The 24,752-nt window shown below is 38.7% G+C and overlaps 1 protein-coding gene across 1 annotated transcript in view; it reads right to left on the bottom strand.

The window, feature by feature from the left end:
• Positions 1-3,476: 3,476 nt before the first annotated feature.
• The window catches only part of LGSN (lengsin, lens protein with glutamine synthetase domain), a 43,911-nt gene continuing 22,635 nt past the window's right edge, over positions 3,477-24,752 (bottom strand). The window contains exons 5-6 of the mRNA XM_076003579.1: positions 19,709-19,875; positions 3,477-4,676 (exon numbers count right to left, since the gene is read on the bottom strand). Of these exons, the coding sequence (XP_075859694.1) occupies positions 3,477-4,676; positions 19,709-19,875 (1,367 nt within the window). The remainder of the gene's footprint in view (positions 4,677-19,708; positions 19,876-24,752) is intronic.

Raw genomic sequence — 24,752 nt, 5'->3', positions numbered from 1 at the left:
TATGTCAAGAGACTGTTCTGTGTTGCTGATAAGCTCAGATTTTACTGAGTGCCTTCAATTTTTATTCATCTTAAAGTTTTTAGATCTTTCATTGCCTTCAAATCATCATTTCAAGCTTTGTTGTTATTCAGACACTGTAAAATGAAATTTTAGAACATAAAACGTCCTTGAAAATAGAAACTTCTTACTATGATACTAATGTTTTAGTTTCTAGTCTTAAAACATTATCATTTTTAATTTACATTTCTTATGTATACTCATTTAATAACCAACTTTAAATTCAGTAATCACATTTTCCCCTAAGCTTTGATTAGAACAATTATAGTAAATGAAAATAAGAAAGTAATTTCTGCAGAGAGATTCATAAAGCACCCTTTTCAAGTCATAAAGCAGGCTCCGAAATAGTTTTTTCCAGCATTAGGCCTATAGAAAAATTATTTCTGTTCTGCTTAAGATACACAGATCCTAAACGCTTTCATTGTCTGCTCTTCTTCTTTGTCTTGGTCTCCCTTAGTACAATGGCTCCCAGCAGAATCCTTAGCACACAAAAAGTGCTCAAGAAATGCTGTTGAATAAATGTTGACCCTCTTCACCTAAACCAAGAAGGTAGAAGCATCAGCAGAAAGTCCCCTCAACAATAGAAAGCCTGTGAACAGAAAAAAGAAACAGAAAAGCATATAACTGAATTTTTACATCTATATACCCCAATTTTTCTTTAGCCCTAAATTATCTTGGCCAATGCTTCCTTTCGGTTTTGTTTTAAAAACCGAGAATATACACCCTGAGACACACCGAGCTGAAATATCTGTGGAGACTGCCACACCAGCCCTCTGTTACAAACTGATTAGTAATCTATGGCTGAGTATTTTCTGTCAGCTCACTACTGTACATGTAACACTGAAGGATATATTCTCAGTTATATAATTTCTTCACACTAGTATCCTAAGTATTGTGTCTTTTAAGTTATGCTAATAATGTATAAGAAGAAAACATAAAGGCTACAAACACGGTGATTAGCACAGTTTTTATAGCATCTTTTATTCATTATAATAAACTCAAGCCAAAGCATTCAACATGTTTCATGAAAGCCCATAGATTATGAAGGGGTCTACACAGCTCTACTAGGATGAGAGACAATAGAATTTTTTTGAGTGTGTAGATCCCTCTGATTAATGCAGATTCTCTTTTCTAGAAGTAGAAACACTGAGGAAGTGACCTTTCCCTGTTCTTTTACTTCTATTCTTTCATGCCCAAATCTCTCAAATGCCCCACTCACACACACTAATGAAAGAGAGTTTTATTGTTTTATTGCAAGTAACAAAGAACCAAAATCATGGTAGCCTAAAGGTGATAGAAGTTTGATTCTTTCTCAGGTAAAAATCTGAGTGTAGTCTAGTCAAACTGTGACACAAAGTGGAGGTTCCACCTTATTCCTCCACTTTGTGGAGGAAATCTCCCGTCCCGAGGACATTATCCCAGCCACGTTATCTGTAGGTCAGTCAGCAAGAAGGATAAAGGCAAAAAGATGGAGAACACAGATGGGTACACAGCATTTGTCCTTTAAGGAAATGTCCTAGAGTCCCATATAACACTTCCACTTACATTTCTTTGGCCTGAACCTAATAACATGAACACAGTCAACCACATGAAGGCTCAGAAATGTCATTTTTATTTTTCACTGTGTTTCCAAGTGGACACATTGAGCTTTTATAATACTGAGAACAGTGCAAAAAATGAACATCAGCCAACCTAGCAAGCTGTGGCAGGATTCCTTCTTATCTATGTTATGTGTGGGATTTCATTCTCTCAGGGGTTTCAGGGCAAATTCCTTTCCTTCTTCATCCACCCTACATTGCCTTTCTCTCTACCCCTTAATCCACCCAAAAACTTTACTGTGTATCCAGACACACTTCTGCTCAAAGGAGAAAAGAGGGGAGCAATTAGTGAAGGACAGACTAACTTTCACTCTTTAAACTACTGAGGACTAAGAATTTTAATAGAAGGATCTGAGCCAAATCCTAATTCTCTGCTTGTGAGTTTGCTATCTAAATTGAGACCACGGTCAGTTTTAATTGAACATAAAATCTCCTGTTTGATCCTAAGCAGCAGAACAGTGTTTTCATTTGCTAGTAAGTGGATTTTGGACTTCTTCCCAAAAGAAGCTAAACTTTAGTGATAGTTGTGGTGTTATATCATTCAAACAAAGGCCTGCAACTTTTAATATTCTCTAGGGAGTGATCAACCTCTGTGGGCAGCAGAATCAGTCATTTAAATACAAATTTAAGCTGCAAACACAGCCCTGGCTAGCTAGGCAGTTGTTCACACTCCGCAGAGCACTAGGGGAGTCAGAGGGATGTCTAGTTTCAAAGAACCAAGCAGAGCTGGCAGAGCCCACTCACCCCCATGCACATACTCTTCCATCTATGTTTTATATATTGGACTTCTATATGGGGTATTGTTTAATGAAAGGCTTTGACTACTTTTAAAATCTGACCTCATTGTGCTCAGCCCTAATTCTATTGCTTATGGATTTGTTTCTTGAGAATGTTATAACCTTGAAGTTTCTAAGCCTGTCAGGAGCTAACAGAGAAGGGTGAAAAGAGAAAACTTCCTGGGAAAAATTCTGCTGACTTGTCATGATGACCTATTTTTGCAAAACTTTTCTTAACTTATTTAGAAAGAGCATAATGATGCTTACAACCTGCATCCTCTTGATATAGGTTATATCTTGATTAGTGAGATTATATTAGAATATTTGTCACCCTGGCAGTTGCAATCTAGTTGTATAATTGAAATTATTCCTTGGCTGGGTGCAATGGCTCATGCCTATAATCCTGGCACTCTGGGATACCAAGGCTGGAGGATTGTGTGAGGTCAGAAGTTCAAGACCAGCCTGAACAAAAGCAAGACCCCTGTCTCTACCAAAAATAGAAAAAGTAGCTGGGTGTGGTGGCACACACCTGCAGTGCCAGCTACTCAGGAGGCTGAAGCAGGAGGATCGCTTGAGCCCAGGAGTTTAAGGTTGCTGTGAGCTATGATCATACCATTGTACTCCATCTGGAGCCACAGTGAGTCTCAAAAAAAGAGAAGAAGAAATTATTCCTTCTTGTTTTTCTTGTAGTCATTTAAATTTTGCTTTCTAATGTTTAAGTCTTTTTTAAAGTTTGTGAATATATTTATTGCCCAAAAAAACGGAATATTCCTATGTAGGTCAACATACACAGAAAAATGACTGTCGAGATCTAGTAAATTTGCATATTACAGCTTCACCACAACTTTATTGTTTATTTCTGTTATCAGAATCCTCTCAGCAGTCCCACTTCATCTGTCAAATATTCCATGGGACAAAAAAAAAAAAATCACAAAAACATTTGTAATCTTGTTGTCATTAATTACAAAAGTTTGGCTTTTGGTTCTGGTAATTAGCTACTTAAGTAATCATCACATCTCTACAGGAATAGTTAACTGTTCTAATTCTAAATAAAATACTCTAAGAATTTATTTCTCTCAGCATCCGTTTCTTCATTTTCCAACTCGTATTTCTTCATGGCAACAAAATATCGAATAAAAGTTTCCCCTAGAGCCTCTTTCAGACATTGATCTTCCTCCAGTGCCACAAGGGCATCTTCCAGTTTCAAAGGGATCTCGGAAGGCTTTGATCGGTGAAGGTCTGTGCTGTCATCCGGGCCGGCCGCGACCTCATCGCTACCGTGAAGTCCGTCTAAGCCTGCAGCCACAGTGGCAGCCAGCACCAGGTAAGGGTTTGCCGTTGCTGAGCCTAGTTTATTTTCTATCCGCGTGCCTTTCTCACCATGACACTTGATATTAAACGCACAGCTGTTGTCATTGTATCCCCATGTTGTAGGCACGCTGTCCTTCAGGTCTTTGCTCTCCTTGGCGTAACGCTTTCGGCAGCTAACAGCAGGTGCCATCAGGCAGCTGAGAGCAGCAGAGTGCTTCAAGAGTCCTGCCAACCATTTCCTCCCAGTGACCGTGAGCTGCTCAGTTCCAGAACTGTTGCAGAACAGGTTCCTCTTCCCGCCGACATCCCAGAGACTGTGAGACAAAATTCCTGAATTGCAGAAGCCGGTCTCCACGAAAAAGCTTGCGATGTAATTGTATTTCCTCGCCACTTCTTTGACACCTGTTCTGAGAGTGAAGGCATTGTCAGCCGAACTGATGCCAAATTCGGGCAGAAAACAGATTTCCATCTGACCCGGCCTGGTAGAGGAGGAAAAGCTCTCGACGTTGGCCCCTGTGTGATACAAGCCGTCTACGAGTTCCTGCATGAAGGGCTGGTCGTGGTCATTTAGTAACGTCGTTGCGGGAAAAGATATGGTCTTTGAGTTGATGATTTCAGGCACCCCAAAAATGCAGAAATCATAGATGAAGGCAGAGAGCAGGGAAAAGCCAGAGTCCTGCAGCTGGTTCAGCTGCCTCTTTGCGATGTACCTGGGGGACGTCAGCAGAGGCTCCCCGGTCACAGTGAAGGTGTCACAGATCACTCTTGCAGTTCTCTCAGCCCAGGGCAAAACTCTGAAGGTCGATAACTCTGGCATCAGGACTATGTCACTGTTAAAACAGGTGGCTCTTATGTGATTCACTTCATTGTCCCTAGGATTCGGTATCAATTCAAGATAACCTCGGGGCATGTAAACCCCATGGACCACTTTTTCCTAAAGAAGGAAAAGGATAGAGTTATTTAGGTTTTGAAACCTGAAAAACAAACAAAAACATTGGAAAAGAGCCTGGCTAATGGGGAAAATAAATGTGTGTTGCATCTGTTGGTTAACACTAACTTGATCTCAGGTAAATTTTAAATATTTTAAAATAAAACCCCCAAAGGTACCTTGATAAACAACTCAATATTGTAAGTATATGCTCTTCGATCTGAAAATAGCCATCATAAATAAGAGATATAATGATAAAGAAAATTTCTTTATACCAGAAGACTAAGGCAAAGCCTTATGAAATTATTTGAAATAATCATAATCACAAGTACTCTTTAAAGCTCTTATTTATAGTATAATTGCTAACACTTCAGATAAGACTTTATTCTGGTGTATTCTATTGTAATCCTGAGTTAACTGACTCTCAAAAGTCTACAGTAAAGAATCCTTAATTTTCCTCGCACAGGTGACTGGTCAGTCCTGTGGCACATGGAGGACTGTCCTCAAGCCAGAGAAGACAGGCTGGCTGACAGCTGCACTCCTCTATTTACTGTTACAACTCATTTAAGAATCAACTACCTCGCTGTCTCACAGTCCCAGAAACCTTGTCTATGACTATGGACCTAAAGCTTCAAAGCTATTGTTTCTAAAATGTTGTAGCCTTCACATCAACATGAACTAGGTGTCAGCAAGTCTGCCATCTGTCCCTAATTCTTTCACTAATTGCTTCTGTGGTGTTAGGCAAGTGTCTGGACCACAAGCTTCAGCTTCCATGTGTGTAAAATAAAGTGTTAGACTAGATGATTGCTAAGGCACTTTCTAGCCATCTCTCTCTAGGGTTCAACAGATTTGGTCATTTATTTAACTTTTGCTGTGTGCTTGGCAACGGGGAAGAGATGAGGTTATAAAGACACATAAAACAATTTCTAAAAATTGTGTATTAGAGATAGCAACAAGGTTAAATTTTACATTAATTGGTGGAGAAAAAGCCCTGACTACAAAGTTTGGTTCCCATGGAGTCTGTAATAAAGGACTCCATGGGAAGTTAATAAAACATCCTAACATTCTACAAGCCAGCCTACTTCTATGTTTTCTCCTGATCCCGAGAAGCATGGCTACGTAGGAGGGGCTGGTGCTAGCAAAGGCAATCTGCTGGTCCACTCTTTTGCCTTTGGCCATGAGCTGCTGCCTTCTTCACTTTCCACCTTCTCTACTCATTATTCACGCTACTTTTTCCCCTTTTTAAAAAATGTTAATAGACTTAGGAGGTACATGTTGAATTCTTTTACAGGTATATATTGTATAATGGTGGAGTCTGGGCTTTTAGCGTACCCCTCACTCAAATAGTGTACATTGTACCCCATAGATCATTTTTCATTCCTCACCCCCTCCCACCTTTTCCCCTTTTGAGTCTCCAATGTCCATTATTATATCACTCTGTGTGTCCTTATGTAGCCATAGTTTAGCTCCCACTTACAAGTGAGAACATGCAGCATTTATTTTTCTGTTCCTGAGTGACTTCACTTAGGATACTGGCCTCCATTTCCATCCAAGTTGCTGCAAAAGACATTATTTCATCCTTTCTTATCACTGACTACTACTTCGTGGTACATATACCGCACATTTTCTTTATTCACTTGTCAATTCATGGGCACTTAGGTTGATTTCATATCTTTTGGATTATCTACACATATTTTCAAATGCTATTTGGAAATGACTGATCCAATTCTGCTTTTACTGGTCATAAAGTTGAGTGAGCCAAGCACTAGTCCAGTGGCTACTTAATTTTTCATTTCAGTCAAGGACCTGTACATGTAAACTTTATACACACACACACACACACACACACACACACACACACACTGTGGAATTTTAGAATACTGTGGTATGGAATCCTTTAATTCAAATTTTCACTGTAGGAAATAACGTTATTTCCCTTCTTGTTAGTTTTTAATTTGACAATTTGTATGTTAGTTTTGTATGTGTCTAAAATGAGAAATAATTATTTTATTCATGAGACTTCTAAGAGTTTCTGCAATGTAAATTTGTGTTTGTATTCACTTGGCTGTGAAGAGTAGAGAACGGCTGGTTCCCATTTCACTCAAATAGTCCTTCATGGACTTGAAGAATAGTAAAAAGTCACACTTTATTCTTCAGGCTATGTAATCCATGTTTTTGTGAGCACTCTTTTCTAACACTGTCATTTGCTTTTTTGGCAGGGGGGGGACATGCAGAATTCAAACTTCTCTCCATTAGTTGTAGGAAACATGCAAATATATATGAACATATTCATGACAAATTATTGTAAATTGTATTTATAGATATAAATCACAGGGACAACTTCACACTCCAATACAGATCACTATGGATACAATAAAAACTTTTTCAGAATAACTTAAATCCCTATGACAACTGAAATTTGGATCATAGTAAAGGTTACCTTTTGAAATAAGCCAAAAATTAGTTATGAGTTCTATAGAAATATATCATGTTTTCATCAGATCAAAGAAAGAGCTCACATTATCTGCATATAATTTAAATAAAAATCAACTCTTTGATCAAACAAAGACAGTATAAGTTGGTTGTAAGGTTTAAATATGCTAACGTTTGCAAGGCGTTTAGCACAGAGCCAGGTATATGGTGAGCTCTCTAAAAAGAGTAGACACCATTTTATCACAGATTCCCTATTTGGCCTTTTCCAATTATATAATAGTCTTTTTTTCCATTCCTAGTAAATGGTCTGTTTTTTAAAAAATCAATATTTTTTTGATTTAATAAGAAAGAACACATAGCTCAAATGAAGAATAAAAGGACATATTAAAGCTGGAGACAGTAGGTGCAATAAAAAAAAGCACTGAACTGGAAGTGAGGAGTCACAGATAAATATCTGAGCTTTGCTACTAACTGCCTCCACAATTTTAGGAAAGCTATTTGTAGTTTTTCTGGGTCTCACTTTCCTCACTTACAAATGAAGAAGATGGATTATATTACCTATTTGCTTTCATGGTCTAACAATAATGTTCAAATTGATATTTTATTTTTCACAAGTAGAATACATAGAATAGAAAACAAAAACAACTTAAAATTATTTTTATAAAGATTGAAGTTACTTTTTACTAAGCCATGTGAAGACTCAAACTATTGATTCCACTCTTTGTTTAATGAATTTTCCATGTAGAATTGTGTGTGTGCATGTACATATATACATATATATATGCATTGTTTAGATGAGCATGCATAAATGGATTTATTTTTAATGCCTATTCACAATAAATGTTCCAAAATCAATTATTTAATCTTAAATTACAAATATTCAAGAGAGGGCACACAGCAAGACAGCCAAATATAAATCTCCAGCTACTGTCCCTCAGCACAAACACCAAATTCAACAACTATTCACACAAGCAAACAACTTCATGAGAACCGAAAATCAGCTGAATGATTATACTACATGGTTTTGACCTTATATCAAGGAAAGAGGCACTGAAGAGGGCAGAAAAGACAATCTTGCATTGCCTATACCACCCCTTCCCCATCCCTCAGCAGTGCTGTGCCATCCCTCACCAAGTGGAGAGAGAATCTGTGTGCCCAGGAAAATGAAGTGATTGTGAGACTTTGCATTTAAACTCAGGGCCAACCTGGCACAGGGAAGTACAGCACAAGGCAGAATTCTGCCAGTGTCCACAGAGAGAGCATTTAGACCAGCCTGGCCAGAGGGAAATCCTACACCCCAAAACCCAAATTACCGCTAGCAACACCACTGGCTAACAAAAAGCAGCCTGGGTCCTGGACTAAATTCATGGCAATTGGCCTACAAAGGCTACAGTCCTTGGGAAATTCCTGTTGGCTAACATGACACACTCTGTGTCCTCAAGCACTGACCAGCAAGACAACTCTTGGTCCTGCACACTGGCCAGTGGGCCACATTCCCACAGAATTGCATGATGCCTCACCTGTGGTCTATCTCTCCACCCCAGACCTGCTAGCCACAAGCTGACCCCCACCACATACTGCCATTACATCTAGACTGGGATGGGTTAAACACCTGGAACCCTGAGACCTGTTGCCACTGCCTAGATATCCTTACCAAAGAGCCACTCTCACCACTGTGGGGAGATCTGGGCAGAACAATTTTTCACAATACCCACTTCAGTGAAGAAGGACTTATCCAGTTCCCTGCCCAAGCTTCCAACAGTGGACTACGAACCAACCCACCACTCCTACTTCACATGAAGATCCACCAGCACTGGTCCAGGTCCCACAATCTGCCCAGGAACTGGCCAAGGTCCAATGATGTACCCAAGCACCAGCCAAGTTCCTATGACTCATCCAGGTGTTGACTAAGGTCATGCCACCTGCCTCTGTGGAGTAGGTTTTGCACAGCCCTTGCCTGAGCGTCCAACAATGGACTATGGACCAATACACCAGTATCAATGAATATCCCCCATGAGTCAAAAATTTGGAAAAAAGAATAAAAAGAATGAATAATCACTTAGAGAAATATGGGACTATATGAAATGAGCCAATATATAAATTATAGGTGTCTCAGAGGGAGAAAAAGAAAAAGCAAAAAGCATGGAAAACCTATTTGAGGGAATGATTGAGGAGAACTACCCTGGTATCACAAGAGATTCAGCTATGCAGATATAAGATGGACATCAAACACCAGGAAGATTTATAACAAACAGGACTTCTCCAAGACACATAGTCATCAACCTGGCCAGGGTCAAAATGAAGGAGAAAATTCTACAAGCTGCAAGACAAAAGTAATAACTAACCTGCAAAGGAAATCCCATCAGGCTAACAGCAGACTTCTCAGTTGAGACCTTACAAACTAGACAGAATTGGGGCCCCATTTTTAATGTTCTTAAGCAAAACAACTACCAACGAAGAAATTTGTATCCTGCAAAATTAAGCTGCATAAATGATAGAGAAATAAATACTTTTCCATATAAGCAAACACGAATGGAATTTATCACTACTAGATCTGCCCTACAGAAAATGCTCAAAAGTGCATTACACATGCAACAGCACGATAGATACCCACCAGTGTAAAAACACCCAAGTGTCATAGCTCATAACTCTTATAAAACAACAGCACAACAGGGAAAGCAAAACAATAATGTATCATCCAACATGATGAACAAAACCATATTCCACATATCAATACTAACACTTGATGTGAACAGTCTAAATGCCCCATTCAAGAGATATAGAATGACTGAATGAATTAAAAAACACAGCCCAAGTAATTACTGTCTCCAAGAAACATATGTAAGCCACAAGGACTGACAGAAATTCAAGGTTAAGGAATAGAAATAGATATTCTACACAAATAGAAACCACAAGTGAGCAGGTGTGGCCATTCTCATATCAGATAAAACAGGTTTTAAATCAACAATGGTTTTAACAACAGGTTTTAAATCAACAAAAAAAAAGGAGAAAGATAATCATTATATAATGGAAAAGGGAACAATTCAACAAGAAGACATAACAATCCTAAACATATATGCACCTAACACAGGAGTTCCCAGTTTCACAAAGCAAACTCTTCTAGATCTAAGTAAAGAAATACACAGTATCATCTTAATTGCTGGGGAATTCAACACCCCACTGACAGAACTGGACAGATCATTGAACCAGAATATGAATAAAGAAACACTGGACTTAAATACAACTCTAGAAAAAAAATGGACCTAACAACATTTACAGAAAATTCTACCCTAAAACTACTAAATGTACATTGTTCTCATCAGCACATGGAACATTGTTCAAATTTATCATATCTTAGGCAACAAACTAAGTCTCATCAGATTCAAAAATGTCAAAATCATACCATGTATCCTCTCAGATTACAGTGAAATAAAATTAAAAATCAATTTCAAGAGAAACACTCAAAACTATACAAAGTCATGGAAATTAAACAACCAAAAGGTAAATGATCCTTGAGTCAATGATAAAATTAAGATGGGAATTAAAAGATTCTTTGAACTAAATGACAAAGGAGACACAAGTTTTCAAAATCTATAGGATACAGTCAAAGCAGTATTGTGGGAGGAGGATCAAGATGGCAGACGAGAAACACCGCCAGAAAGAGTGTCTCTGCAGAGAAGACAGATTCTAGCAGAAATTAGAAAAAAGAAGCAAGAAGGCGAGCATACAGAGATGAGGGCCTGAAGGAGGGTTACCTGAGACCCCGGGAGACTCCACGGGAGGAGGCTGAGGAGGAGAACTGGAAGCTGAGACCGCCGGAGCAGCCCGGAGACCAGCGGGAAGGGTAGGTGGATAAATCACCTTTCTCCTCCCCTGCATTTGGGACTGCTGGTGGGCTCCCCAGCGGGTGGAGAGACCTGCGGTCACCAGCCCAGAGACGGCCGCCGCCAGCTAGCGGTGAGCCTGTAGCGGACGCGGCACCAGATTCCCAAATCCCTCGGGGCACCTCCGTGTGCACAGACCCGAGCCACGCGGCAGGCACCATATTGACTCCTTCTCCCCTCTGCCGACCCTACCTGTGGCTGCCCAGAGAGACAATACAGCCACCAGCCGGAGGCACCTCCAGGGAACGGGACCTTCCCTTTTGGGACCCTATAGCTGACTAAGGGGAACTCAGACTGTGAGCTCCCTACCCGCTAGCCCTCCCAGGTGCTGCTGGCATGGTGTTCCTAGGAGAACGGTGCCGACTCAGAGGCTGAGAGACACAGACACAGCTTGGGCTCCCTGTGAGTGAATTGGGACTGGAACTCCTCTCCCTGGTGGGGATACAGTTTGAACTCTGAGACCCAGAGGTCCGACCTGCAGACCAGATCCCCTGCACCGAGGTCTAGCATTGCCCAGGGCACAGAAGGGATATTTGTGAACAGGCTGCTGAGGTGTGTGTGCCTCCAGGGGCAGATCAGCATCCTAGAGGGCAACCCTCCCACCAAAGGGAGGCCATGCGCCCAGCCCAGGGAGTGTTTCTGCCCAGGGATCCTCCCCGCTGGCATCACAATCCGGGGAGGCGTGGTGGTGTGTGGTCTGGCCTGCTGGCAGAGGCCCAGGAGTAGCTGCGGAGTTGCAGAGGGTGGAAAGAAGCGAGGCCTGCTCCAGACTGTGGGTCTCAGACAGCCCCACCCCCACCCCCAGACTTTCTGGCTGAGCGGGACCATTCCAGCCCTGCCCTGACAGCTTTTCCTGGAAGCAGAGAACAGAACTTTGACCCCTGCTAATGGCATTGGTGGTGCCTGAGGGCAGACTTACCCAACCCAGCTCCGCCCAGAACAAGAGCTGATAACAGGACAGAAGAACAACAGCATAGCCTGTTCCTCCAAGCAAGTGCCACCTACTGACAGGGACGGCATCCTGCACAGCCTTTTCACGGCACCCACTGACTCATTATACAGGGAGTGGTCCAATTTCACCCACAGACACCACCTAACGGCCCAGAAACTAAACAAGGCGTGTGAATACCCAAACAAAAATCTAAAGGAAAGAAGCAACAACTGATCGACATGGGAAGAAATCAGCGGAGGAACTCCGAAAATATGAGGAACCAAACAGAAAACACACCCCCAAAGAGGAGCACCAGCCCTCTAGAAACGGACACCAACCCAAATCAGGCTACCAAAATGACAGAAGAGGAATTTCGTATGTGGATCATAAGAACACTCACTGACCTGCAATAACAACTCAATAACCAACACAAAGAAACCACAAAAAGCCTCCAGGACCTAGAACAAAAGTTCACTAAAGATATAGACACAATGAAGAAAAGTTTAACCGAACTCCTGGAAATGAAGAATCAATTCAGGGAACTACAAAATACAGTGGAAAGTCTCAAGAACAGGGTAGATCAAACAGAAGAAAGAATCTCAGAGATTGAAGATAACACCCTCCAACTAAATAAAACCATCCCAGAGATAGAGCAGAGAAACAAGAGAAAAGAGCAAAGCCTACAAGAGATGTGGGATTATGTGAAGAAACCTAATGTGAGGGTCACAGGGTTACCAGAAGGGGAAGAGGACAACACCCAAGGGTTGGACAAGCTATTTGAAGATATAATAGAGGAAAATTTCCCAGGCCTTGCTCAAAATCTTGACATACAAGTTCAAGAAGCTCAGAGGACCCCTGGGAGATTCAATGCAAACAGGTAGACGTCATGACATGCAGTCATCAGACTGACCAAAATATCAACTAAAGAGGCCCTTCTAAGAGCTGTAAGACGAAAGAAGCAAGTGACATACAAGGGAAAGCCAATTCAAATAACACCAGACTTCTCTAATGAGACTTTACAAGCAAGGAGAGACTGGGGCCCCATTCTCACTCTTCTGAAACAAAACAATGCCCAGCCTAGAATCTTATTCCCTGCAAAACTAAGCTTCATATATGAAGGAGAAATAAAGACATTCTCAGACAAGCAAAGTCTCAGAGAATTCACCAAGACAAGACCAGCCCTACAAGAAGTACTCAAAACAATGTTACGCACGGAACACCATAATAAAAACTCACGAATATAAAAACAACCAAAACCCAAAGATTAAAGGCCAGATAATACAATGGCTCAAGATAGAAATCAAAGCAACAACATCCAACCCAACAGAATGAACAGTAATCTACCTTACCTATCAGTTCTCTCAATAAATGTGAATGGCTTAAACTCTCCACTCAAGAGACATAGGCTAGCTGAATGGATAAGAAAATACAGGCCAAGTATATGCAGTCTTCAGGAAACACATCTAACCTGCAAGGATGCATATAGACTAAAAGTAAAAGGGTAGAGATCAGTATTCTAGGCAAGTGGAAGCCAAAGGAAGGCTGGCGTGGCAGTTCTAATTTCAGACGATTTAGTTTTTAAACTAACAAAAGTAGTTATATAATGGTGAAGGGCACACTTCAACAAGAAGAGATAACAATTTTAAATATATATGCACCCAACTTAGGTGCACCCAGTTTCATAAAGCAAACCTTACTGGATCTAAGCAAATGGATTAATAGCAACTCCATAATCACCGGAGATTTCAACACCCCACTGACGGCACAAGACAGATCCTCCAAACAGAAAATTAATAAAGAAATAATGGACTTAAACAAAACCTTGGAACAAGTGGGTCTTACTGACATCTACAGGACATTCTACCCAAAATCCACTGAATATACTTTCTTCTCATCAGCTCACGGGACATTCTCTAAGATTGACCATATCCTAGGACACAAAGTAAATCTCAAGAAATTTTAAAAAATATAAATCATACCATGTACCTTCTCAGATCACAGTGGAATAAAAGTAGAAATCAACCCTAACAGAAACTCACATTTCTACACAAAAATGTGGAAATTAAACAACCTCCTACTAAATGATTACTTCATAAATGAAGAAATCAAGATGGAAATAAAAAAATTCTATACTCCTACACTGCTAGTGGGACTGCAAATTAGTTCAACCTCTGTGGAAAGCAATATGGAGATACCTTAAAGTGATACAAGTGAATCTACTATTTGATCCAGCAATCCCATTGCTAGACATCTACCCAAAAGATCCAATGACACTCTACAAAAAAGACACCTGCACTCGAATGTTTATAGCAGCACAATTCATAATTGCAAGGCTGTGGAAACAGCCCAAGTGCCCATCAATCCAAGAATGGATAAATAAAATGTGGTATATGTATACCATGGAGTACTATTCAGCTCTAAGAAACAATGGTGATATAGCACATCTTATATTTTCCTGGTTAGAGCTGGAACCCATACTATTAAGTGAAGTTTCCCAAGAATGGAAAAACAAGCACCACATATACTCACCAGCAAATTGGTATTAACTGAGTAGCACCTAAGTGGTCACATAGGTACTGCAGTAATAGGGTATTGGGCAGGGGGAGGGGGGGTATATACATATATAATGAGTGAGATGTGCACCATCTAATGGATGGTCATGCTGGAGACTCAGACTTGTGGGGGGAGGGGGGAAATGGGCATTTATTGAAACCTTAAAATCTGTACCCCCATAATATGCCGAAATAAAAAAAAAATGCAGTATTGTGAATGTTCATAAATGCCTACATCAAAAATACAGAAAAATCACAAAGTTAACAACCTATTGTCACAATTTAAGAAACTAGAAAAAGAAGACCAAACCAAACCCAAGGTAGCAGAAGAAAAATAACTACACTCAGGGCAGAACTAAATGAAGTGGAAACCAATAAAACAACACAAAGGCTTAATGAAACAAAAAGTTGGTTCTTTGAAAAGATAAACAAAATCAATAGACCACTACCAGATTAACCACAAATAGAAGAAAAATGACTCAAATAAGTTCAATCAGAAAGGAAAAAGGAGACATTACAACTGATACCACAGAAATACAAAATATCATCCATGAATACTATAAAAACTTCCACACAAACTAGAAAACCTAGAGGAAGTGGACAAATTCCTGGAAACACACAATCCCCCAAACATGAATTAAGAAGAAATAGAAATCCAGAAGGTTTCTATAATGAGCAGTGAGATTGAAGCAGTAATAAATCTCCCAACACAAAAAAAATCCTTTGACCAGACAGATTCATAGCTGATATCTACCAGGTCTATAAAAAAGGACAGGTACCTATCCTGCAAAAACTATTCCATAACATCAAGAAGAAAGGAGTCCTCCCTAACTCATTCGATGAAGCCGGTATAACCCTGATACCAAAGTCAGGAAAAGGCATAATAAGAAAAAAGTAAACTACAGGCCAATATCCCTTATAAAAATACATGTAAAAGTCCTCAATAAAATACTAGCAAACCAAATTCAACAGTACATCAAAAAGATAATCCACTATGATCAAGTTGGTTTCATCCCAGGATGCAAATTTGATTTAACATACACAAATCAGTAAGAAAACGAAGACCATATGATCACCTCAATAGATGCAGAAAAAGCATTCAATAAAATCTAGTACTCTTTTATGATAAAAAATAAAATCCTCAACAAAGTAGGCATATAGGGAGCATATGTGAAAAGTATAAAAGTTGTATATGACAAACCCACAGTCACATCATACTGAATAGGGAAAAGTTGAAAGCATTCCCCCTAAAAACTGGAATAAGACAAGGGTGCCCACCATCACCACTTCTATTCAACATAGTACTTAAAGTCCTACCAGAGCAATCAGAGAAGGGGGGTAAAAAAGGATGTCAAAATTGGGAAAGAGGAGGTCAAACTATCCCTGTTTGCTGATGATATGATTTTGTATCTAGAAAGCCTTAAGGACTCCACAAGAAGACTACTGGAATTGATAAATGAATTCAGCAAAGTCTCAGGTTACAAAATCGATGCACACAAACCAATAGCATTCCTACATACTGATAAAGTCAAGCAGAGTGTCAAATCAAGGAATCAATACTATTCACAATAGCTACAAAGAAAAAAATATATAAAAATATATTTAACAAAGGAGGTAAATGAGCTCTACAATAAAAACTAAAAAACACTAATGAAAGGAATCACAGATGACACAAACAAATGGAAAAACAACTCTTGCTCATGGATTGGTAGAATCAACATCATTAAAATGTCCATACTGCCCAAAGTGATTTACAGACTCAACACAATCCCCATCAAAATACCAATGTTAGGCCGGGTGCGGTGGCTCACGTCTGTAATCCTAGCACTCTGGGAGGTCGAGGCGGGCAGACTGCTAAAGGTCAGGAGTTCAAAACCAGCCTGAGCAAGAGCAAGACCCTATCTCTACTATAAATAGAAAGAAATTAATTGGCTAACTAATATATATAAAAAAATTAGCTGGGCATGGTGGCCTGTAGTCCCAGCTACTCAGGAGGCTGAGGCAGAAGGATTGCTTGAGCCCAGGAGTTTGAGGTTCCTGTGAGCTAGGCTGATGCCATGGCACTCACTGTAGCCTGGGCAACAAAGTGAGACTCTGTCTCAAAAGGAAAAAAAAAAAGAAAAAAGAAAAATAATATACCAATGTCATATATCATAGATCCAGGGGAAAAAAAAGACTCCTAAGCTTCATTTGGAACCAAAAAAGAGCCCAAATAGCCAAATCAATCCTGAGCAAAAAGAACAAATCTGAGTCATCACATTACCTGACTTCAAATTATACTACAAGGCTATAGTAACCAAAATGGCATGGTATTAATATAAAAGTAGAGACATCTATCAGTGGAACTAAAGACAAAACCCAGAAATAAAACTATCTACCTACAACTAAATGATATTCAACTAAGCAAACAACAAAACAGTGGGGAAAGGATGCCCTATTCAGTAAATGGTGCTGGGAAAATTGGATAGCCACACACAAAAGAAGGAAACAGGTCACCTATCTCTCACCATTTACAGTAATTAATTCAAGATGGATAAAAGGCTTAAATATAAGGCATGAAACCATAAAAATTCTAGAAGAAAATAAAGGAACAACTCTTCTAGACATCATCCTAAGCAAAGAATTTATGACTAAGACCCCCAAAGGCAAATACAGCAACAACAAAACTAAATAAATGGGACTTAATTATATTAAAAAACTTCTGTAGAGCAAAGGAAATAATCAACAGAGTGAATAGATAACCTACAGAATGGGAGAATATATTCACAATCTATACATCCAACAAAAGACTAATATCTAGAATCTACAAAGAACTCAATCACATCACGTAAAAAAAAAAAAAAAAAAAAAAAACACAAACAACCCCATCAAAAAGTGGGCAAAAGACATGAACAGAAGTTTTTCTAAAGAAGATAGGTTCATTTCCAACAAACATATGAAAAAATGCTCAACATCACTAATCATCAGGAAAATGCAAATTAAAACTACAAAGAGATACCACCACACATACCCCTAATGGCCATTTTCAGAATGGCCATTATTAAAAAGTCAAAAAACAATAGATGTTGGTGTGGATGCAGATAGAAAGTAATGCTTACACACTGCTGGTGGGACTGCAAATTAGTATGTCTATGAAAAATAGAATGGAGATTCCCCAAAGAAATAAACATAGATCTACCTACCATTCAATCCAGTAATCCCACTGCTAGGTATCTACCCAAAGGAAATGAAGTCATTTTATCAAAAAGAAAGCTGCATGCCAATGTTTATTGCAGCACAATTCACAATTGCAAGAATATGGAATCAACCTAAGTGCCCATCAATTCATGAGTGGATAAAGAAAATGTGGTGTATATATGGCATGGAGTACTCAGCCATAAAAAGGAATGGAATAATGTTTTTTACAGCAAATTGGATGGAACTGGAAGATCATTATCCTAAGTGGAGTATCTCAGGGATAGAAAACCAAATACCTATTTGTTTTCACTGGTAAGTAGAAGCTAAACAATGGGTACATAAGGGCAAAAAGTGACTTTAAAAACTAAGACTTTAAAAACCAAGACTTTAAAAACCAAGAAAGGGGAAGGGAGGGTAAGTGTGTGATAAAAACTTATCTGTTGAGTACAATGAACACTATTCCAGTGATGGGCACACCAAAAGGCCTGACTTAACCATTATTCAAATTATCCATGTAAACTCTTGTGCCCCCTTAATTAATATTTTGAAATTAAAAAATAATATCAATCCTCTGCAAAGATAAATAGCATATTAAGTTTTTTGTAAAAGGATGCCACTGAAGAAATAGAGCAATATTCTAAATATGTAGCTTTTAGATGCCATTAGTGAAAAAAATGATTAAAACTTGGCAAAAACTAAACAGAAAATGGTTTTATATTGAGGTCTCTGAAAAGGGCCTGAAGTGCCAGATATGTTTTCTTATTGACTGAAAGAGATTCATGTGAATTATATTCTGGGCCTGTCCACAGGAAACTTTACATTTTTTTTTTTTTTTTTTTTTTTTTGAGACAGAGTCTTGCTTTGTTGTCCAGGCTGGAGTGAGTGCCATGGCGTCAGCCTAGATCACAGCAACCTCAAACTCCTGGGCTCAAGCAATCCTGCTGCCTCAGCCTCGTGAGTAGCTGGGACTACAGGCATGCACCAACATGCATGGCTAATTTTTTCTATATATATTAGTTGGCCAATTAATTTCTTTCTATTTATAGTAGAGACAGGGGTCTCGCTCTTGCTCAGGCTGGTTTCAAACTCCTGACCTCAAGCAATCCGCCCGTCTCAGCCTCCCAGAGTGCTAGGATTACAAGGGTTAGCCACCGCGCCCGGCCTACATTTTGTTATCAAAATTAACTAACATGTGTTTTTGCCTTTATGAAGAGGAAACAATATCTATAGGTAGATCCAAAGAATTTCTTAAGAAATAAGTTTGAACCTGTTGGTATTCTTTAAAAAAGTATTTGTGAAGATCCCCAGTTTTTCACAAAATAAAGCAAATAAGAAAAAATATAATTTGATATTAAAGTGATAAAAATATTATATATACTATTTATTTTTAAATAATTAAATACAGTGGATGCTTAACTTTTATACTTTCTTACATAATACTGACTAATGTCCCTTCCTAAGAAATCCTTACACAACAAATCAGTCATCAAAATAAAAACATGACATAAACTGACCAAATAAAATCTAAAAATGCCTCAAAACAATAAAAATATAATGTTTCTTGATGTCACCATTTTCAGGAATTTAATTGTATTAATTAATTCATTCAATGAGGTATTTTCTTATCAGAATTAGTTGCTAAAAGGGATATGCTTTTCATCTAACAAATTCTGCCTATTTAATAATTTTCCCTTTCATATTTGCTCTTGGGGCTTCTGTTACAATTTTCTCATGTCAAATAAAATATAATCTTCGTAATTGCAACAAGAAAGAAAATTCTATGGAGGGAAACTATTCAAGGCAGAAGAATTAAAATTACCAGTCTTAATTAGTTTTGTATTTCTGTTGGGTAAAGGAATTGATGTTTGAGAACTGAGAGTATATGTTCAGCTCCTTGGGGAGCAATTATGTGTTTGGGGAGGAACAAGAGAGGAAACAAATTATTGATTTTCAGCTTGAATTGCTGTATAGATTACAAGAAAATAAGGAAGGGTAATAAGAACCATTTGCTTACTAATGGTCATGAAATTACATTCAATCACAACTGTATGTAAAACTCACTTGAAAAAAATGTGCAGGGATACTCTTAGACCTGGACACACCATGGAGATCTGTTGCTTCAAATCGCACAAACTGGAGGTGATTTTTGGCCATTGCTTGTTTAATGTATTTCATTCTAGAAGAGAGTTGCGGTGTGGTCAAAATTTGATTGATGTCCCTGGTGCAATCTGTAAAATAAAGAATGGTTCTAAGTCACTAGATCATGATGGACTGAGAAGCAAAAGGAGACTAGAGAGTAGTGAATTAGTCACTATGATTACAACAAAAGCATTGTATGGTTTATCACTTCATTAGCTTGAAGTTGACGATCTTACCTTTCTTACCCTCCTGCCTTTATCATCTTCCCAAGATCATGTTTCTAAAAGTGGACGATTGTTTATCAGTTGGGACTGGGTTAAAGTTAACATTATTTGCATAAGTATATAGCAATACCATATGTAGGTACTTACAAAAATCCCTTTGCTTATGTAAATTAGAACAAATTTGCATAACTGGCACCATAAAAGTCTGTATGTAGATGACAATCATTGAAAAGATTTTAGGCATCTTGAACAAACTGCTAATTCCTAAATTTAAAATTTCTTTATGATTGAAGGTAAAATTGTTTGTTTTTATTTTCTGTTGTATGATTTTTGTTTTGGTTTGAGGTTTTTGTGTTTTTTGTTTGTTTTTTGTTTTTGTCAAAAGGGTTTTATATCTTTATAATGACATCTGAATCTAAGAAGACTATATCTCTCTGTCAAATATAAAATGTAAGTAAGCAAACCAAGTCTCTTTTTTAAGAATGAGAGTGTAGGAGATGAAAAATCTGGACTGCATACTCAATTTTAAAAGTAGAAACATAAAAAAATGTTAAATACTTTTAAGATAGTCTGCAAAGTCTAAAACTTTAGTGCTAGAAGAGACTTTAGAGATAAATCATCTAATCTAGCCAACTCGTTAGCTTGAGTCCCAGAGTGATACAGTTACTCTAAGTCACACTATCAATTCATTGCCAAAATTGAAAAGAGAATTCAGACTTCTTAACTCCTGTTGGGTGGCTTATTACCACAAATTGAATTGAATATAGCACATAAAAGGGTCAGGTACATAGTACACATTACAAATGTTAGTTACTGTCGGAAGTTTTAGGAGAGGCAGCAAAAAGTAGTGATTCAGCATAAAACACTGAAGCCCGTCTGCCTCCCTCCAAATTCTCTTTGCCCTGACAGGAATCTTATCCTCGCTTCCTCATTGATAAAATATTACCTACTTTATAGGCTTATTATGAGGATTAAACAAGTTATTTAACAGTTACTAGCAGACAGTAAGCACCACATAAGTGCTACTTAACCACGTAAAGTGAGCACAATTATGCTAATCCTCACAAATGGTACCATGATCATGTCTGCATCCAAACACCCATCAATCTGTCAGATTGCTGACATTGAACAGCTATAATTTTAAAGTGATACCTGAGTATCCTTTTTCAAGATATAATTAGGCTTTAAAAATGAGTATAAAGATTGACAGTTTAAAAACACAGATGAAGTAGATTTTAAGTACATGAAGCATGAGGAAAACAAATTACTGGTTCCACCTATGCAAATATATTACAGATAATGTCCTGTCACTGATACATTTGGCTACTCTGAGACTCCTGAGGCTTTATTACTACCTTCCATTTAACACAAACAATTAAGCTTTAGCAATTACAATGTTTCATGCTAAATTAACAGTTGCTGTATTCCCAATCTATTATGAAATATTGGGTGTTCAGCCCAATATGAATAATGTTTTTTAAATAAAATGAAATTTGTAGGTATTTTAAAACATGGAAATTTTCAAATAATCAGCATTTTAAACATAATAAGCAATTATATACATGCTATAAAGAAGGCATCTCCCATAAAAGGAAAAAGGTACATTTTATTGGTTCACCAGTAAAAGGATGACAGGTAATCTTATTATCAATAGTTCTTTACCTTATCTGTATATTCTAAATTTTCTACAATAAATATGTATTATTTTAAAATAAGAATTATATCCATCCACTCAAGATAGATTTTTTTCATCACCACATGCTATTCACACGAGATTTATATCTAGGAAGCAGCCCTGCCCTCAAAAAACTTTATATTATTGAGTGGGGTGACTATAGGCAATAAACATGCCATCAAATGCAAAGGTGGGATAATTTCATATGAGGAAAGTGCTGAAAAAAATAAACCATTATCACCTAGAATATTAATTGTATGAGACTTGATCACAACATGGATAGATCTAACCCTCGATTTACTTTAGGATCTCAAAGTTGCACTGGGGCTGGACAGTGAGTGCTATGTATGTATTAGTTTGCTAGGGCTGCCATTAACAAATACTAGGGCTGCCATTAACAAATGTATGTTTCGGGTCCACCCTACTGACCCCATGTAAGCTTAATTACCTCTTTAAAGACCTCATGTCCAAATTCAGTCATATTGTGAGGTACTGGGGGTTAGGACTTTGTCGTAAGAATTTTGGACAGGCCTGGCACGGTGGCTCATGCCTGTAATCCTAGCTCTCTGGGAGGCCAAGGCTGGAGGATCTCTCAAGGTCAGGAGTTCAAAACCAGCCTGAGCAAGAGCGAGACCCCGACTCTACTAAAAATAGAAAGAAATTAATTGACCAACTAAGAAGATATAGAAAAAATTAGCCGGGCATGGTGGCTCATGCCTGTAGTCCCAGCTACCTGAGAGGTTGGGAGGCTGAGGCAGCAGGATTGCTTGAGCCCAGAAGTTTGAGGTTCCTGTGAGCTAGGCTGATGCCACGGCACTCTAACCTGAGCAACAGAGTGAGACTCTGTCCAAAAAAAAAAAGAAAAAAAGAAAAAAAAGAATTTTGGAGAGACACAACTCAGCCCATAACAGTATGTCATTTTGTTTCCATTTTCTTCGGATTCCTCACTGCCACCTGCCATATCGTGTACTCCTATGTTTCCTATCTGTCCTTTCCCACTTGCATATCAGCTCCCTGAGAGCACAGGCTTAGTTTTACTTATTGCTTTATCCCAGTCCCTGTAACAGTGCAGGCATACTTAATAAATATTCCTTTAATAAGTGAGTGTGTGAGTAAATGAATGAATAAATTAACGAATTAATTAATACATCCTGTATGGTTTGACCTTGTCTAATTAATGAGCAAAAATTGGCATCACATATTTTAGTGTGTATCCTAAGTATCAATTTTTCATTTCAAAGTTCAATTCTTTCACCCACTAGGAGAACCCTATCCAATCTAATTTCATTTTCACGGCATCAACTCATCTTGCTGCATCATTGTCTGAATTTCTTTTCTTCAAATAAATCATACTTGTTATTTACAATTAAACCTTTTGGTCAGCCTTTGCCAGCTGCACATGATGAATAGCAGGAAGATAATTGCCAGTTCAGGGGCTCATTTGTTTTTCTTACAGCATGGTTTCTGGGAGGTGTTCTCCTTTCCTAGCCCCTCAGAGGACTAATAAATTAAATCAATGTGTTCTTACAGAGGAAGTTTTGCTGCTTTGAACGTTTAGGGAAAAAAAATAAGATAATATTAAAAAATAAATAAATAAACCCTCAAAGCTCTATAGCAACTAGAAGGCCTCGGAGAAATATTGTCCGTGTTTAGTGACAATGAGGACATATTTCAGTTATAGAGAACAAGCCATGGTCACTTATAAAAGACAAATTGAATAGACATTGGGCCTTTAGAAATACCAATTCAAAAAAAAGGGAAACGTGCATTTGAGACAACACTCTGTAACACAATCAGCTCATTGCACGCTCCGATGATCAACCACATTCCTTTCCAAGGGCCTGCCGTCTTTCATCCACATGGCTACCGTAGGAGCCACCCTGTTAGTGCAAATGTGACTCCACACTCTGGCCCCATAATGTTAGCCCAGACAGTGTTGGAAAGCTCAGGTGACAGAAGCCAGACAGAACCAGGCATGAAGCAGGAACAAAAGCAAAACAAAATGTGGAAGGGGGCCGGGCGCAGTGGCTCACGCCTGTAACCCTAGTTCTCTGGGAGGCCGAGGTGGGCGGATTGCTCAAGGTCAGGAGTTCAAAACCAGCCTGAGCGAGACCCCGTCTCTACTATAAATAGAAAGAAATTAATTGGCCAACTGATATATATATAAAAAATTAGCCGGGCATGGTGACGTATGCCTGTAGTCCCAGCTACTCGGGAGGCTGAGGCAGAAGGATCGCTTGAGCCCAGGAGTTTGAGGTTGCTGTGAGCTAGGCTGACGCCACGGCACTCACTCTAGCCTGGACAACAAAGCGAGACTCTGTCTCAAAAAAAAAAAAAATGTGGAAGGGAAAGGGAGCTTTTTACCTTAAAAAATAAATATATTTTGGGGAAAACTCAGGGTAGTTATCACAAAGAAGAAAATATTACACCAAAATTTCTTAGACTTCTTTTGGAGGTTAATTTTTAAATTTACTTTTAAATTATGTATTAGTGGTTTGATTGGGATTATAATCTTTTTGGTACTAAGGGCCTGTAGAGTTCAGTGAATTTGGTACCCACACTCTTCAGCCGTGGTTGATGGTGCAAAGCAAGCTCATGACACAAGTTCTTTCTCCATATTTTTGGTTTAAGACTAAGAAATGGTCGATTCCATCTCTCTTGTGGCTAAAACTAGGATATATAAAACAAAGATCACAAACTGGAGGAGCCAACATGGCCAGATGTTTTCTGATTAGTCTTCCCAGTGTTTAGAAACTTTTTTTTCAGCATATTACAGGGGTACAAATGTTTAGGTTACATATATTGCCTTTGCCCCACCCGAGTCAGAGCTTCAAGTGTGTCCATCCCCAGATGGTGTGCACTGCACCCATTAGGTGTGAATATACACACGCCTCTCCCACCCTCCCATCAGTCTTACACCCAATGAATGTTACTGCTATATGTGCACTTAAGTGTTGATCCATTAAGTCAGTTAATACCAATTTGATGGTGAGTACATGTGGTGCAAGTTTTTCCATTCTTGTGATACTTCACCTAGGATAATGGGCTCCAACTCTACCCAGGATAA

This window comes from Microcebus murinus, chromosome 5 (assembly GCF_040939455.1).
Source record: "Microcebus murinus isolate Inina chromosome 5, M.murinus_Inina_mat1.0, whole genome shotgun sequence".
In the NCBI taxonomy this organism is placed as follows: Eukaryota; Metazoa; Chordata; class Mammalia; order Primates; family Cheirogaleidae; genus Microcebus; species Microcebus murinus.
The sequence above is the reverse complement of the archived record's forward strand: the minus strand, read 5'-3'. Positions and strand labels throughout refer to the sequence as shown.